The sequence below is a fragment of the Euleptes europaea genome, chromosome 13 (assembly GCF_029931775.1).
Source record: "Euleptes europaea isolate rEulEur1 chromosome 13, rEulEur1.hap1, whole genome shotgun sequence".
Classification (NCBI taxonomy): Eukaryota; Metazoa; Chordata; class Lepidosauria; order Squamata; family Sphaerodactylidae; genus Euleptes; species Euleptes europaea.
This window is the reverse complement of record NC_079324.1, coordinates 43,545,809-43,564,249: the sequence shown is the minus strand read 5'-3', so window position 1 is coordinate 43,564,249 and position 18,441 is coordinate 43,545,809. Positions and strand designations below refer to the sequence as shown.

General features: G+C 46.6%; 1 protein-coding gene across 1 annotated transcript in view; it reads left to right on the top strand.

The window, feature by feature from the left end:
- The window catches only part of LOC130485891 (2'-5'-oligoadenylate synthase 3-like), a 42,399-nt gene extending 27,711 nt beyond the window's left edge, over positions 1 to 14,688 (top strand). Inside the window, exons 14-21 of the mRNA XM_056859038.1 lie at positions 2,875 to 3,337; positions 4,799 to 4,818; positions 6,707 to 6,946; positions 8,145 to 8,433; positions 9,291 to 9,463; positions 11,776 to 12,014; positions 12,569 to 12,716; positions 14,167 to 14,688. Coding sequence (XP_056715016.1) covers positions 2,875 to 3,337; positions 4,799 to 4,818; positions 6,707 to 6,946; positions 8,145 to 8,433; positions 9,291 to 9,463; positions 11,776 to 12,014; positions 12,569 to 12,716; positions 14,167 to 14,688 — 2,094 coding nt within the window. The remainder of the gene's footprint in view (positions 1 to 2,874; positions 3,338 to 4,798; positions 4,819 to 6,706; positions 6,947 to 8,144; positions 8,434 to 9,290; positions 9,464 to 11,775; positions 12,015 to 12,568; positions 12,717 to 14,166) is intronic.
- The last annotated feature ends 3,753 nt before the right edge of the window (positions 14,689 to 18,441 follow it).

Below are 18,441 nucleotides of genomic sequence, written 5' to 3'. Positions count from 1 at the left end.
ATTTACCTGGGCTGAATAAAGACCTTGCATTCATGGCTCATTACCAATGCTGATTTCTCCACACCCATCTTTCCCCTGGACATCACAGACTCTTCTGCATACCACACCTAATCCCATCACGCCTGCTATTCACATTGACATACTGTTAACATTTACATACTAATGCTTGAATTACATTTACATACTAATGCTGAATTCACTCTCCTCTACTTAGACAGATGGATTCACATTCTAGCTGTATCTGAAGAAGTGAGCTGTGGCTCACGAAAGCTCATACCCTACCAGAAAATATTTTTGTTAGTCTTTAAGGTGCTACTGGGCTCTTGCCCTTTTTTTGACGAGTAAATAGAAAATGTTAAGGGGGAAGGAAGAATCATGGCAATGTTGCAAAACGCCTGTCCTTATGACTGGATTGCAGGCACCCGCTGTATTGGTTCACAGAGCTGCTGTGCCGCTCTCTCCCAGTGGGGCCGCTCTCTGTGGAAGGTGGGAGACCTGGAGAGGTTTTGGCCCCTTAGTCTTCCGCCCCCCTTCACTCACAAACGCCATGCTTGGTGATCCAGCTGGGCTTCCTCGTTACAGAGGGGCTCAGGCCTCCCTGTGTTGCTTCTTGTGAAGGTGGACACACCACTTCGCACTTCGTCCCCAACCTGTGTCAGACGCTGTGTGAGTTGGGGGTTCTCCTGAATTCGGCTCAGGACCACAGTGCGCCTTCCCCTCTCTGCCACTTTTCCAGCCTGAAACAGCCCCATGAGCACTAATTTGGGGAAATTCAGGAAACTCCCCAATGGTGCCCCCCTTTGCTGTTTCAAAATGGGGGGTGGGTGGGGGTGAAGCCTCTTCTCCATGGGCAATGTGGTCCAGGTCCTAATTTAGAACCACACAAGTAAGCATCGAGGAGGACCCATAACGCAGGTGTGATTGTGGCTCCTCTGACATAGGGTAGGGCCCCAGAACATAATGCATGAAGAAGCAGCTACTTAAACAGCAGACAAAATCTGCTCACAGTTGCTATCCCAGGCTGCTGTACAACTTTATCTTAAGAAGCATTTCACTCATACAAAAAAGCACATAGGTGTTTTATCAGTGTCCCCCAATGGTCTAGTCAATTTCATTTGGGGAGGTGACCCCCTTAGCCTACCTTAGTGGTGAAAACGACTATACCATCTGCTGGCTAAGTCCCCTCTGACCAGTTAAATAGGCTGGTATGCCCCTGAGGTCTTTTGGAGGATCCTAACTTTGATAGCCTAGCCCTAGGAAATCATTTGGGAAACCAGATTAGATGTGTGCCTAGCAGCTCCAGTTTGACAATTGGAATGAAATCCACTAAAACACCCCAAATACTAACTGCTGCTACCACTTACTGGGTTAAAAGGAAGAGGGATGCTGCCAGTCTTTCTGACTTCTTGGGATCCAGGGAGCAACATTTCCGCTGACTCCAGACGGAAGACTGCTTTGTAAACAGATTGATAAGAAACTTAGGTGATGGAACAGCTGGGTTCGAGTCCAGTAGCATCTTAGAGACCCACAAGATTTTGGGGGTATAAGCTTCAAGAGTCAAAGCTCCTTTCATCAGATACCCCTTTGTCAGATTATCTGATAAAGGAAGCTCTGATTCTCAGAAGCTTCTGCCCCCAAAATCTTGTTGGTCTCTAAAGTGCTGCTAGACTCGAATCTAGCTGTTCTACTGCTGACCAACACGGCTTCCCTCTGAAACTATCTTCTTGGGTGATGGAGTGGCCAGGGCTTGATTTTAGGAAGGTTCCCTTGTTTAAGATGCAGGTCAGGGCACATCTGGCCTTGTCCTCGTGCATGCCCATCAGAGGTCTTCACGCACTTGAAGCATAATTGTTGCTAGCATCCTATATTGTTTATTATATCATATGCATTTTTCTTTCTTTTTATTTGATGTAATGGTAATTGTTGTCTGTAATATGGCTTTTTTTCTTTTCTGTTTCTATTAATAAAAAATAAAATCTTTTAAAAAAAGAAGTCTTCAAGCACTTTTGGCTCTTATAACCAAAGGCAAACTGGCTCATTCAAATAAAAGCAAAGAGAATTGAATGTGACCTCTATAAATCAATACTTCAAATTTTAAAGTCTCAATGACAAATGCCCCGGCTTTAGATTTAGCTGGCTGGGGCAACTTATGTATAAGGAATTCCTGCCCTGCTATTTGCAAGGTAGACTGCAAACGTGCAAAGAGGACGACAAGGCCTTCCTGGGTTTAAGGGAGAAAGAAGTAAATGAAAAGCCGAAAGCCAGTTATGAGCCCAGCCCTAAGCATGTCCCTGCTTTCAGGGATTGACTTGTCATTCGTTTTAGTACATCCCCTGCTTTCACCTAAAAGGAGATTCTGATGCAGGAGCACTTCCAAAAGCTTCTTTCATGTGCATATCAGTTATCCTACAGTCCTGCCATCCTCAAACATGCAAAAACATGTCAGTGTCATAAGGACTTCTTCAGAGTATCTACAACATAGACTGTTTTGGTTTAATTCTCAGGGAATCCTAAAAATTGGTGCATGTTGGGTAGGGATTTTTTTTGGCACCCTCACCAAACTACAGTATCTAGGATTAGGGGCCTAACCCAGGATCAGTTGGTAGTATTGATATCTGAAAACTGGACATATTGAATGATTGCTGCTACCATGCTCATAGGAGAAGGCAGTCCCCTTCCCAATTAAATAAAATGTGAAAGACTAATTGCTCTGACCTACATTGATTCCATACCCTAGACAGGGCCAAGGGGTTGTGTTTATCTGAATTGCTACAGCACGGTGTTGTGTATATCAACCCCTTATCAGCCCCCCCCCCAACTTTCCTATCCTAAGAGTGTATGTAACCTAAGGGTTTTGCTCTTTCCTTTCCTTAGGCCTTGCACTTGAATGTGAAGTTGCTGACAGGACAGATGCATTCCCTGGATACCCATGCTAGCAAAACCATCTGGGATCTCAAAATCCAAATTGCCCAGAAATCAGGGGTGCCACCATATCAGCAGAAACTGGCCTGCCAGAACAACAGTCACATTGACCTGCGGGATGGGGCCCAACTGTCTGAGTTTGGGCTGAAATCTGAAGATACCATCGTGCTGGTGGTCAAAAACGAAGAGCTCATTACCATCTTCCTGAAGAATGACAGAGGCAGAACCAGCACATACCAGGTCATGCCTTCGGAGAAGGTGGAAATCTTCAGAGCCCGGGTTCAGCAACAAGAGAACATCCGGGAACAACAGTTCTGGCTGACTTATGATGGGAGGCCTTTGGAGAATGGCCATAAACTGTCAGATTACAACATTGCCCCACACAGCACCATCTTCCTGAACCTGCGCCTGCGTGGTGGCTGCATTGGCAGAGCATCCCTCCTGAGCTTAGCTCAGTGTTTCTCTGATTTTTAAAAATTTCCTCAATGCTGTTTTTTGGGGGAGGGACACCCACTATTGTCATTTATCCCAAAAGCGATGCACACAGATTCTTGTATCCCATCACACACATACATAGAGCCTGCTGGTGCAGTCAAATATCTGTGGACGGGGAGGAACAATTCCACACTGGCAAGAGAAGAAGCTCTCTGACCTACTCCTAAAGCCATCTGCATGAAGGCATCTTACAGGCCATTAGGAGGCCAGGAAGGGGCTTCACCAGTGTCCAGGCCCCCTGTGCCTATTCCACTTACACTGCCCAGGGTGGCATGGATGCCAGGGGGGGACACACATGCCATCCTCCCGGCACTGCTGTGGCAGTGCTACCCAGGGATGCTGGCACACCTCTGTGTGCCACCCTCCCAGGGACGTTCTGGGGGTGTTCCCGGGCTGGTCCAGGAGAGGAGCCGAGTTTAAGTGACCTCCTAAGCCCTTTCGGCTCCCCCCCCCCCTGCACACACACACCTCTCTTGCATTCCAGCCCGCTCCCCGCTCCCTTTCAGTTGGAAACTAGCCTGCCCTAAAGGACACACACAAGTTCCAAAGGCTGAGAAGACCTTCTGTTCCTAACGCTCTGAACTGCATAGAAGGGCTTTATTCATTTAATGTTGCAAAGTAGAATACACGTGTATACTCTGACAGCCAGGATGCCCTGTTCAAAGAAAGTGTCTTATTTTGCTTGGAATGTGTACGTTTTACTGTGACCACGCCTCGGGGTGGGACTGGATCCTGGGTCTGCTGGCTGTGGACCTGTCTTTCACCCGGCTCGATGTATTGATCAATAAAGCAAGCTGTAAGTTCAATATCAACCTCCTTTCCCTCATTGTCTGATTGGACTCTACGATCATTAGGGGACCACATCACCCATAGCCTTGAATCCAGCGTCATCTCAACTAAGTAGAGCTTTTCTTCTCTGTGCGCCTGCGTATCTGCAAACCCACCCCCCCTTGCATCTGCAAGAAGGAGCTCTGCTTGCTTCTTCGCATTCTTTGGAAGTGTGTTCACTATTCTGCCTTATATGGTAAAAGGTATCCGCCTCTTTAAATAAAGTATAAAAGCTTTCCTGTCCCTTTGTTCATGGTGGCAGCTTTCTGCTCCTGTATTTTGCGGTCTGTTTCCACCCAGCTCTTCTTTGGCCAAATAAAAGAGCTGTTTAGTTTAATCTAACCTCCTCCTTATTGTCTTCACTGGACTCTACAGACAATTGGGTCACTTCAAAAACTTACTTGAAAAACAAAACAGGAAGCTCGGTATGGTAGCCAATAACACACACTACTGCAACATTTGCATAGAGCTGCAACATACATCCCCAGCAGCAGCAGGGTTGCCCAGCTTTCTTGTGGCAGTGCTCTTGTCTTTTCTCCTGTGGGAAAATCAGAAATTAAGCTGGTGAGGATGGTAATGAGCATGTAGAGCCAGTAATGAGAAAAGCGTTACTTGCATTACTTAAGAGCCCCTTTAACACGACCTTTCGTGTTTGCTCCGCCACCATCGCAAAGAATCCCCTCAAGGAAACATGCAAAATCACAGCTGCACGTTAGCCATGCCACTGCTAATGGCTATGCAAACAAGAAGCAGGCAAGGGGTGGTGGTGGAATTTCTCCTTTTGCATCAGGACCGTGAATAGTAATTTTAAAGGTCGCATAAAAAAAAAAAAAGCTTTGAGCGAGCTTCAAAATTGACCCTGCATAAATGGCCAAAGGCAGCAGCAGCGCCCCTGGGGCGGGGTGGGGGGTGGGGGCAAAAAGTCTGAGGCGAGGATCTGGAGCATTTTGCTTGTTTGTTAAAATCTGGGAACAACAGAGCGGGAATCACATCCCCATTGAGGTCCCTCCCCAAACCCCGCCTTCCCCAGTCTCTACCTTCAAATCTCCAGGAATTTTTCAGCCTGGAATTAGCAACCCTATCTTTCCTTCCAGTCAGGTTTGCTCCTGGAATCAGAGGATTTGGAGGTAGAGGCTGCGGGGGGGGGGGGGGTTTCAGCACCTCCATTCCAGCCCTCACTTGGGTTGTTTCAGTTGCACCTCACCTTTTGCCTTACATGTGTATGGGGCAGGCTTGAGTTTCAGGAATCAGGCCTGCCACTCTCAGCTTTAGTGTGGGCCTCAGCAGCAAAAGCTGGAGGAGCTCTGCCAGGAAACAAGTCACCTGTCCAAGCTGGCAGGTCACGCGCTATTCTGCAAAACGGTGTTTAGGATATTCTGCACTACAGTGAAGTGCTTCTGCATTAAGCAGGCACATGCAGAATTGCTCTGCTTGTAACAGTGTAGAGTTGTAAATTTCGGGTCACAGCTTCGAGAGTGGAGTTGAACAGAATTAAATGAAATGAAAATAGAATAAGAAATATTTAGGTAATATATGTGTAATAAAGAAGTAATAAGCTGGAGGGTGAGAGATTCAAAACAGATAAAAGGAATATTGTCGAAGGCTTTCACGGTCAGAGTTCATCGTTTCTTGTAGGTTATCCGGGCTGTGTGACCGTGGTCTTGGTATTTTCTTTCCTGAAGTGTCTCTCTGTTTTTTTTCTTCACACAATGCATAGTTAAATTGTGGAACTCCCTGCCCCAGGATGTGGTGATGGCTGCCATCTTGGAAAACTTTAAGAGGGGGTGGACATGTTCGTGGAGGAGAGGGCTATTCATGGCCACTTGTTAAAATGGATATTAGTCATGCTGCAGACCTATTCTCTCCAGGATCAGAGGAGCATTGTGTTAGGTGCTGTGGAACACAGGCAGGATGGTGCTGCTGCAGTCGTCTTGTTTGGGGGCTTCCTAGAGGCCCCTGGTTGGCCACTGTGGGAACAGACTGCTGGACTTGATGGGCCTTGGTCTGATCCAGCAGGGCCTTTCTGATGTTCTTATGGGGGGGGGGGGTTTGAAGCAGAAAAGCGGCCGGGGGCTGGGCAGAGCCGCCCCCTTGTGATCTCTCCGCTGAAAGGAGCCCTCCTGAAACGGCGTCTGCCAGGCGGCGGCTGGGATACCAGGAGGGCAGCCGGAAAAGAGGAAGACCCAACAAGAGATGGATGGACTCAATAAAGGAAGCCACAGCCTTCAATTTGCAAGATCTGAGCAAGGCTGTCAAAGATAGGACATTTTGGAGGACTTTCATTCATAGGGTCGCCATGAGTCGGAAGCGACTGGACGGCACTTAACACACACGCACATCGAGAGGCGCGCCTTTGCAGAGAAGAAGGGGGCCAGTGGCATTTCTGCCCGAAAGCGAAACTGCTGTGCGGTGCGGGAAACGAAAGTCCGGCTCGGCGCCTCTTTCGCCTCTTTCGCTGCAGGCTCAAGCTGAGGTTCAGGCGGCGCCGGCGATGCTCTCCTCCGCTTCTCTCGGTGCCCCCCTGGCGCTCTACCAGACGGCCGCCGGGAGGCTGGATAAGTTCATCTTGGACCACCTGCAGCCCGACGAGGAGTTCTTGAGCGACGTGCGCCGGGCCATCGACATCATCTGCGCCTTCCTGCGGGAGAACTGCTTCAAGGATGCCGCCCCGCCCCGGCCCCGGGTCCTGAAGGTGGTCAAGGTCGGTGCTGGAGCCTTGGGTTTGGGGGTGGGGGGTCGGGTTCGGGGCCTGGGTCACCCCTAGCGGGGGGGCGGGGGCGGCACAGGGAACCGAGCCAGTCATACAGTTGGTTGACATAGGGGTGGGGATGGGATGGGAGAGGGAGATCTGCGTCCAAGGCCTCGGGGTTTTTGCAGACATCCCTGGGGAAACAGTGGTTAGCCCTAATGACACTTGAGAGCTGCATACATTTTGGAGGAACAGGGAGAGGTGGAGACTTGAAGGAATGGGGGGGGGGGGGCTTCCAAGGCCTGTTGCACTTTTATCACACTTTTCCACTAAACCCTGGGAGCAGTGTGATATGCATCTGGAAATGTCGCCATTATGCCGATAAAGGTTTATGTATGTGATATGCAATTGGATTCTCTGAAGGATCCCCAAGGTGGCCTAGAAAGAACAATAGGAGGCAGCTCCTCTGACCCAACAGCCCTGGGCAGTGGCTTTGCACCCAAACCCCAGTTCTCATTTCCAGGCTGTTCCCAGCCCCGTTCATCCAGCCTCCCCTGACCTCTGGCAATGGGGTGCTTTGGCAGGGCCTCCTTGCAGGATGGCTAGGGTTGCCAACCTCCAGGTACCAGTTGGAAATCTCCTACTGTTACAACTGATCAAAGGCCGTGGCTCAGTGGTAGAGCACCTGCTTGGCATGCAGAAGGCCCAGGTTCAATCCCCACATCTCCAGTTAAAGGGACTAGGCAGGAAGGTGATATGAAAGACCCCTGCCTGAGACCCTGGAGAGCTGCTGCCAGTCTGATTAGACAATACTGACTTTGATGAACCAAGGTCTGATTCAGTAGAAGGCAGCTTCATGTGTGTTCATGTGATCTCCAGGCAATATTACAATGGATCTCCAGGCGATAGAGAGAAAATGGCCACTTTGGCAATTGGACTCTATGGCACTGAAGTGCACAGAGACTCTTTATGCAAACACACCCAGTTCTCTGAGTACCAAACACAAAGTGGCACCATCACAGCAAAATCCCAAACCACAGCTCATTACTGTTCCCAGTGGAAGGGGATGACAGCCAGTCATTTACAGAAGGGTATGCACAAGAATTCTGTTGGTCTCCCTGGTGATTCTTGCCTTTGTGATCCAAACCTTCCTGGCTCCTCTTTCCTGGTCACGTTATGTAGCCTCATGGTATACAACTCTCCTTCACAGGGAGGCTCATCAGGGAAAGGCACGGCTCTAAAAGGGGGCTCGGATGCTGATCTTGTGGCGTTTCTCAGCATCTTCAAGCAATACAAGGACCAGGAGTCACACCGGAAGGAGATGATCGAGGAGATTGAGAAGAGACTCAAAGAATTCAAGAACAAAGAAGATAAGAATATAGATGTCCTGTTTGAGCCGTCCAGGTGGCCAAATCCCCGTGTGCTCAGCTTCACGCTCCGCTCTTATGACCTCAAGGATTCGATTGAGTTTGATGTGCTGCCAGCCTTTGATGCGCTTGGTGCGTATGTTTGCATGAGGGATGGAGTCTTCTTCCCTACCAGAACTGGGGGTGGTGCCACTTCTGGGGTCAAACTCCCCCAACAGGATTGGTGGTGCTAATGGCACTACCCTCCTTGATTTCTCTCCTCTATCCCTCTGTCTTCTTTTCACACCAGAGTACTATGGCATCAACTGCAATAGTTGAACAGTCCTATTAATAACTGACTGAAACCTTGCGGGATGGGAAGGTCATTAACTATCTCCTTTGTCAGAATTTTCGATCAGCTTTGGCTTGGGGGCTGAGGTGTATTTATGCACAAGTGAGGTAAACTACAGAGTAGGGCCTCAGATTAGGAGAAGCTTCTGCATACAAAAAACCGCAAATATTGTATTATCATTTTTGGTATTTTTATGGGGTCTCTTAAATTTCAAATAGGTCAGGGGCTCAGGATGTCTTAATCTAGTCCTGCTTAGGGCCAGATGAAAAATGTTCTGTAGGAGCCCCGTGGCGCAGAGTGGTAAGCTGCAGTACTGCAGTCCAAGCTCTGCTCACGACCTGAGTTCGATCCCTACGGAAGTTGGTTTCAGGTAGCCGGCTCAAGGTTGACTCAGCCTTCCATCCTTCTGAGATCGGTAAAATGAGGACCCAGCTTGCTGGGGATAAAGGGAAGATGACTGGAGAAGGCACTGGCAAACCACCCTGTAAACAAAGTCTGCCTAGTAAACGTCGGGATGTGACAACACCCCATGGGTCAGGAATGACCTGGTGCTTGCACAGGGGACCTTTACCTATTGAAACAGAACAGTAAGCATAAATGACATTTTTTAGTGGTTTCATTCTGTGCCTTCTTGGTCCACTCTTGTTTTTGGTGCTAGGTCAGAGAACAGGCTCTAAGCCTTCCCCACAAGTGTACATTGACCTGATCAACAGCAGCCATCGAGGGGGTGAGTTCTCTCCCTGCTTCACTGAGTTACAGAAGGACTTCATCATTGACCGGCCAACTAAACTGAAGAGCCTCATCCGCCTGCTGAAACACTGGTACAAAGAGGTACAGCAAAATTGCCTGGGCAGCATGGGGTCCTATTTTCTATCTAGTCCCCCCAAATTCTTTCTTTATATGCTAGCATTTCACGGGCTACTTCACAGTCTTCCAGTGAGGGGCTGATTTTTAATGGTTTCATGTTTTCCTTAGGCTGTGTACCATCTGTGTGCCATCTGGAACTGGTGACTTGTGCACTAAGCACTAGTACTCAATCACTTGTCTCCTCCAACTTGCTGCACAAGCCCATGCATGTCTATTCAGAAATAAGTCCCACTGGGTTCACTGGAACTTATTCCCAAGTAAATGTGTGTGGTGTAGTGGTTCAGAGTGGCGGATTCTAATCTGGAGAACTGGGTTCTATTTATTATATTCAGGAAGTGTTCTCATTCTCACCCCTCCTCCCCATGTGCATGAACTCAGTCAATGTGGGAGGTGGTGTGGTGGATTGGGTAGAGTACTAAACTTGGGTTGTAGTCCCTGCTGACCCATGATGTCCACTAGGGTTGACCCTAGTAATATTCACTAGGATCAGTTTAGTCTCAGCGTAACCTACCTTGCAGGGATGTTGTAAGGGAGGGGAGAACAATGTACACAGCCCCGAGCTCCTAAGAGGAAGGGCAAGATAAAAATGCAGTACTAAATCAACAATAATTGAAATCACCATTATTACAGTGCTGCTTCCTCTGGATGATCCCCCCTCAAAACTTACTTCTATCGAAGGATCACCTTCTTAAATGAAAACTTTGCCAATTGAACCTACTTTTTATTAATCCCTCAAAATCAAAGGTAGTGGTGTTTTCTAAAAAATGGTCTTTATATAAATGGCATATTGGGAAGGATTCAATCGAACAAGTTAAAAGCTATAAGTATTTGGGGATTACTTATAACTATAACCTCAATTGGTCTGTACATCGACATAACACTATCAAAGCTACCAGGATGTCCTTAAACCAACTTCAGAAATTTTTTTACGCGAAAGGGAATCAATGTGTCCCTGCAGTGATCAAAGTCCTGAACACAAAAAATACTCCCCCAATTTCTGTTTGGTATTCCCTTATGGATTGGAGCCCTTAATCAAGAAATGGAGAACATCCAAGCCATATTTCTTAGACAAATACTGGGGATACCTAAATGTGTTGCATATTTTACAATTTGCCTCGAAATCGGGCAAACCTTGATTACCACTAAAGCTTGGATTCAAACAATAAGAAATTGGTTCAAATTATATTTCCAAACTGAGCCAGGTTCCTTTTTAAATCTTTTGAAAAGTGAACTTCACTACTCTTCATGGGACATATTTAATTAGATCTAAACTTTGTCAAATTGGAATTGATTTAGATAACCTTACCCTAGCCAACGAAGCTTATATTTTTAAAAGAATTAAACAACGTCTCCTGGATGTAGAACTACAGAATCTTAACCCAGCTCTACCCTTCATCTGTTCTCCTGCGGCTTTAGGCCTTAATAATGATTTGGGTAAAAGGGCTAGGTATTTGGATAATCTAGAGGTACCTTCTCAACGCCGCGTTTTTTTATTAGCTGGGATTAACACATTCCCATCTAGGATGCTCTCAGGCCAATATCTTCAGATCCCCAGGCATGAATGCTTATGCCCATGTGGTTTAAATTTGCTTGATACAATTGATCACATCCTCTTAGATTGACCTCTTTATGTGACTCTGCGGGATAAACTGTTCTTTACTTTGCTCCAGTCCATGAGATACAGGAGCAATGAAGTGAAATGTACATTTCTCTTGAGTGATCAGGATCCTAAAATTACGGCTACTGTGGCTGAATTTCTTACAGGAGTTCTTAAAGAACAAAAAAAGTTTTATTAACCCGAATTGTGAATTATATGTATTGTCCTTTGGAGGTATATTGTTGTTTTATTTTTGTTCTCTGGCATGCCAATAAAGGTTAATGATGATGATGAAATGAAAACTTTGGAAGGCTTGACTTAAAAATCGCACTTGCTTTATTAGCTAACATTCCACAAATTATAAAACTATTTAAAACTTCAATAACTGAGCTATTTTTTTCAACTGTAAAGCCTGTTTCTCAGTCAAAGCTCCCAGGTTGTTAACAGTAGGTTTCATCAAACACACGACCCCCTCCTTCCCCAGCAATAACAAAACGAGATGAGAACAATCACGTCCTGTGTGTAACAGCACAAGCATCCCCTTCATCCCCCTTCTTCTTTCTCTGTGCAACTGCTAATGCATTCTCCTGACTACATAACAGAAATTAATAAAACCTTTCAAGTACTGACACTCCAGCTTTTTCTATCCTGCCTTTCCTAGCATGTGTATGTATCCAAGTACAAATCGCAGCTCCGAACCGGGGAGTCCCTTCCCCCAAAATATGCGCTGGAGCTGCTGGCTGTCTATGCCTGGGAGAAAGGAAGCGGAAAGACAGATTTTGACATGGCAGAAGGATTTCGGACAGTGCTTTGGCTCCTGCAGCAGTACAAGCAACTGTGCATATTTTGGACAAAATACTATGACTTTGAGAACGAGACCCTCAGACGATATCTGATAGGCCAGCTCCGGAAGCCCAGGTCAGTTTCCCATGACTCTCCTCTTTCATGTTCTCTTGCACTTTGCAGCTGAATATAAGGATACCCTAGTGTACCTGTAATATTCTTCTTCTATGATCAAGGATGCCCTGACCAGGATGGCTCTGGCTATCCTGATCTCATCTGCTCTCAGAAGCTCAGCAGGGTCAGTCCTGGCTTAGTACTTGGATGGGAGACCACCAAGGAATACCAGAGGCACTATGCAGAGGAAGGCAATGGCAAACCCCCTCTGTTAGTCTCTTGCCTTGAAAACCCTACTGGGTGGCCATAAGTCGGCTGCAACTTTATGGCACTTTGCATACACACACATGATCAAGGTTCCCCGCATCAGTCTCACCCAGGCTGCACATTGCTAAATACCTGGTGGATTCTGTATTCATTTGCTCTATAGTCACTTCTTATGTCTTCATTTGAAGAGGTTTTATTTTTTTACTAGAAAAACATCACCAAGCTGGATTGTGTTAGCAATCTCTCAGACTCATGTTCAGCACTTTAACCACCATACCTCACTGGCTGTTTCTGTTGATGGATTTCAGACCTGTCATCCTGGACCCAGCTGACCCAACTGGACTCCTGGGAGAGGGGAGCCGCTGGGATCTACTTGCACGAGAAGCTGAATATTGTTTGGAACAGCAGTGCTGCACAAACAACTATGTGTCCTCAGTTCATCATTGGGATGTACCGGTGAGACAGAAATGAATGGAATGGCCACACCAATGTCCGTGTGTTAGGAAGATTTATTTTGTTTATCGACAAAGGTTCATCCATCCTCCAAGCCCACTCTACTAAAACAGGCAGCCTGTTATATTCAAGAAGCAAACAGAGCAACAAAACAAAGTTCCCACCCAAAGCATTCATACTCAGAATTAATTAGCTTGCATTACATATGACAATTATGGCCGTCATTTCAGGGATGTTTAATGCCAGATTCTTCCAATGGATCAGTTCCATCGGTGCCCTTAGGATGATTACTTTCCAGATTTGGAGCATGGCGTGGTCCTCAAAAGTCTAGGGAAGAGATATTATGGAGTAGTCAGTCCATAAGTCACAAATCTCCTGTCTTTGTTTCAGCTGCAGGTGTCATGGGAGGACTCATATCAAAAATCACCTGGACCACCAGCTGCAGAAAGACAGGTAAGTCTCCCCTGCCCCTCTCAAATTTGGTCTTGGTTTTCATAGATGAAAATAGCAGATGAAGGAGACACAGGGCAACATTTAGCTCCCACTGATTGTTTATTATATCATGTTTTTTTCTTTCTTTTTGTTTGATGTAATGGTAATTGTTGTCTGCAATGTGGCTTTTATTCTTTTCTGTTTATATTTATAAAAAACCCAAAATCTTTAAAAAAAGAAGTCTTTATGCACTTTTGGCTCTTAGAACCAAAGGCAAACTGGCCCATTCAAATAAAAGCAAAGAGAATTGGATGTGACCTCTGTAAATCAATACTTCACATTTTAAAGGCTCCATGACAGGGCCCCAGCTTTAGATTTAGCTGGCTGGGGCAACTTATGTATAAGGAATTCCTGCCCTGCTATTTGCAAGGTGACTGCAGACGCGCAAAGAGGACGACAAGGCCTTCCTGGGTTTAAGGGAGAAAGAAGTAAATGAAAAGCCGAAAGCCAGTTATGAGCCCAGCCCTAAGCATGTCCCTGCTTTCACCTAGAAGGTGATTCTGATGCAGGGGTACTTCCAAAAGCTTCTTTCATGTGCATATCAGGTATCCTACAGTCCTGCCATCCTCAAACATGCAAAAATGTGTCAGTGTCATAAGGACTTCTTCAGAATATCTGCAACATAGACTGTTTTGGTTTAATGCTCAGGGAATCCTAAAAATTGGTGCATGTTGAGTAGGGATTTTTGGGCACCTTTTTTTGGCCTATCCCAGTATCAGTTGGCAGTGTGGATATTCTAAAACTTGCCAAATTGAATCATTGCTACTACCTGCTCCCAATTAAAAAAAAATGCCAAAGACTAATTGCTCTGTATTACGTTGATTCCATACCGTAGTCAGTACCAAGGGGTTGTGTTTATCTGAATTGCTACAGTATGGTGTTGTGTATATAAACCCCCCCACCAACGTTCCTATCCTAAGAGTGTATGTAACCTAAGGGTTTTGCTCTTTCCTTTCCTTAGGCCTTGCGCTTGAATGTGAAGTTGCTGACAGGACAGATGCATTCCCTGGACATCCATGCTAGCAAAACCATCTGGGATCTCAAAATCCAAATTGCCCAGAAATCAGGGGTGCCACCATATCAGCAGAAACTGGCCTGCCAGAACAACAGTCACGTTGACCTGCGGGATGGGGCCCAGCTGTCGGAGTTTGGGCTGAAATCTGAAGATACCATCATGCTGGTGGTAAAAAACGAAGAGCTCATTACCATCTTCCTGAAGAATGACAGAGGCAGGACCAGCACGTACCAGGTCATGCCTTCGGAGAAGGTGGAAAACTTCAGAGCCCGGGTTCAGCAACAAGAGAACATCCGGGAAGAACAGTTCTGGCTGACTTATGGTGGGAGGCCTTTGGAGAATGGCTATAAATTGTCCAATTACGACATTGCCCCACACAGCACCATCTTCTTGAATCTGCGCTTGCGAGGCGGCTGCGTTGGCCAAGCATCCCTCCTGAGCTTAGCTCAGTGTTTCTCTGATTTTTAAAAATCTTCTCAATGCTGTTTTTTTGGGGGAGGGACACCCACTATTGTCATTTATCCCAAAAGCGATGCACACAGATCCTTGTATCCCATCACACACATACATACAGCCTGCTGTTGCATGCAAATATCTGTAAACTGGGAGGAACAATTCCAACACTGGCATGAGGAGAGGCTCTCTGACCTGCTCTTAAAGCCACACACATGGAGGCATCTTAGAAACAGTCTTCTTCCGCCAGAGTTTTATATACAACCTATTGGAAATCCAGTACGATTCCAGACATAACAATTTGACTTTGCTTTGATGTCTAAATTAATGCATTTGATGAAAATGAAAATAATAGACGATTTTAAGATAAAATGGCAGCCACTGTATGATCATTACTCACGTGCTCTAAACTTTTCTGTTCTTTAGTGTGTAAATATGAAGCTTGTTAAATCAATAATCAGAATTAGAAACCTGCAGTTTTAGTTTAATTGCCAAAGAAATGTGTATGTATGATATTGAAGCTCGGACACAGTTATAGGTATACCTTTTTTGATTTCCCCTTGTTTCCCCCTTCCTTCTTCTTTCTGTACCCCATCAAAATAAAATATTATAAAAAAAAGAAAAGGAAACACCTTCTTCTAGGTCTGAAACTGACTTAAATGTCTTGCCGGTATTGTCCCTCTTGGGGAGCCTGAAGCAGACGATGGGCAGTACTACTTCAGCTACTTTCTTCCTGTTAACTCTGTACCAGCTGGTACCAGCTTACTTTCACCCTTGTCTCCTTTCATATGCAAATTGGGGCACCCAGCACACTAGTTTTTGGCTGATGTAGCACAGGTCTGCCTCAGGATCTTGTTTGTCCCTGCAACTTTGTGGCCTCCCAGGCCTTCCAAGTAGGGCCTTCCCCACAGTTTGCAAACCACTGCCTAGGAGAAACCCCCTTTGAAAAAAGGAGGAGGTTAGTTCTGAGATGTTCTCTTGCAAACCAAACTCGATGGTTTAAACCTCTTCCCACTCCCTGTTTGGTCCTGTTTCAATACTTCAATGTATTAGCTCTGTTGATGTTTCTCCAGCATTGCTTGTTGCATTTCTATGTTCTGTTCAAGCTAGTTTTGAAGTGCCCCCCCATTGACATAGAGTCCAATGGGTCAATGAAGGCAAGGAGGCTGGTGTGAGCTTTATGGCTTGCTTTATTGGCCAAGAAGTCATAACCGGGTGATTCAGAACACAGACAATGAGCTCTGCCATCCTGTCACACCGAGGGAGGGGCAGTGCAAGAGGTTTTATAGACGTTTGACATTCCAATAACATTCGATGTTAGCTTGTCAATGCAACGTCATTAGTTTCTACGGCGTGTGCGCGAGCTTTACTACAACAAACAATGGGACTCTATTGTTCCCTTGCAGGGAGAAACGAAACTTAAAGGAGGGGAGGGAAGGCTGTCGGTGCCTTCCGTTATCACACATTGGAATGTGTGTGCGCCTACTTGGTGCTAAAGGAAAGGGGGAGGCCACTGACAAGTGGCTTCTGTGGGGATGCGTGTAGCTTGCGTGTTGGAATATGGTTACTGCGGCACAACAGTTTTAGCAGTATTATATTAATAAAAACAAAACCCCCACAAAAAAGACTGGGTCTGGTACCCTTCCTGTTTACACGTCTTTCTGAGATTTTTACCAGACAGAAGACAGACAGACAGACAGACAGTGTGCTGAGCCTCAGTCCCATGCTGGCAGCCTTCTGTTGGCTCTGGGCTGGCTACACAGGGCCCCTCTTCCTCTGATGAGTCCTCATTGCCATCCAGTCCTGACTGACCCACGACAGGTGGGGTATAAATGTTTTAATAAATAAAATAAAAGGGGTGCACAGGTGAAAGGAAGGGGTAGGATCTGCCTGCTCTTATCCCTACAGTTTGCTTCCAAGTCCCCGTCCCCTAGGGTTGCCAGCCTCCAGGTGGGGTGTGGAGATCTCCTGGAATTCGAACTACTCTCCAGACTACAGAGATTAGTTCCCCTGGAGAAAATGGCCGTGTCAGAGGATAGACTGTTGGAGAGAATGACTCGGCGTGCCTGGACAATGGGGGGTGCTTAGGGTTGCCAACCTCCAGGTGGCTGCGGAAGATCTCCCGCTATTACAACTGGCCTCCTGGTGACAGAGTGCTCCTGGAGAAAATGGCTGCTTTGGCAATTGGACTCTATGCCATTGAAGTCCCTCCCCTCTCTAAACCCCACCCTCCTCAGGCTCCACCCCCAAAACCTCCATGTATTTCCCAACCTCGCTCTGGCAACCCTAGGGGCGCCACATCAGTCTAAGTGTTTATAAGTGTTATCTCCTTGAATGGGATACCTCTCTTTGTCTTAACCTGGGAGCTGCCCTCTGACCCCTCCTCTCTCTGTGTGCTTTGCTCTGTCCCATTCTCCAGATGGCTCTTCATGGAGTCCCATGTCTCCCCAGGTCTCTCCTGTTGAAACAATGCTGTCATACTTCCACATATGTGATGCTGGATTATCTGGCCACTTGTGGAAGGAATAGTATTCTTTAGCCTAGGTGTCTCTTCTTTTGACTGCAATCTGAATGTATACTGAATCTACTTGAATAAATGTGTTTACTTTTGCAGTATACTTCTTGGGAGTTCTATTTTACTGCACACAATATCCCACTTCTATGACTGGGCAAACTCTGCTATATTATTCAAATACTCCAACATAGACTGTATGGAATCACATCCCCATTGAGGTCCCTCCCCAAACCCCGCCTTCCCCAGGCTCTACCTCCAAATCTCCATCAATTTTCCAGCCTGGAATTGGCAACCCTATCTTTCCTTCCAGTCAGGTTTGCTTCTGGAATCAGAGGATTTGGAGGTAGAGGCTGTGAGGAAATGAAAGATTCAGCACCTCCCAGGCCTCACTTGGGTTGTTTCAGTTGCACCTAGGGTTGCCAATCTCCAGGTGGTGGCTGAAGATCTCCTGCTATTACAACTGATCTCCAGCCGATAGAAATCAGTTCACCTGGAGAAAATGGCCGCTTTGGCAATTGGACTCTATGGCATTGAAGCCCCTCCCCTCTCCAAACCCAGCCCTCCTCAGGCTCCGCCTCCAAAATTTCCAGTTATTTCCCAATCCGGAGCTGGCAACCCTAATTGCACCCCACCTTTTGCCTTACGTGGGGCAGGCTTGTGTTTCAGGAATCACTCTCCGCTTTACTTTGGGCCTCAGCTGCAAAGGCCAGAGGCGCCTTGCCAGGAAACAAGTTACCTGTCCAAGCTGGCAGGTCATGTGCTATTCTGCAAAATTGTGTTTTGTAATATTCTACAGAACTGTGAAGTGCCACCCACATGCAGATGACACCCAGCTCTCTTCCTCTCTAACAAGTGAGTTGGGTGGGTCTGAGGAAGTCCCAAAGAAGTGCCTGAAGAAGCCAGTAATGAGATGGATGAGGTCCAGTAAACTGAAGCTTAATCCTGATAAGACTGTGATGCCGTTAGTCAATGACAAAGTCACTTGAGGACTGCGGAGGCAGCCTGCCTTGGAGGCAGCTGTGCTCCCCTTCAAGGAGCAGGTTCATAGCTTGGGGGTGCTGCTGGATCCTGGCCTGCAGCTGGAGGCTCAGATCTTCTCTCTGGCACCAAAGAAGAGGAAGAGTTGGTTTTTATACCATGCTTTTCTCGACCTTTAAGGAGTCTCAAAGCGGCTTACAATCACAATCCCCTCCTCTCTGTGCAACAGACACCTTGTGAGGTAGGTGGGGCTGAGACAGTTCTGAGAGAACTGT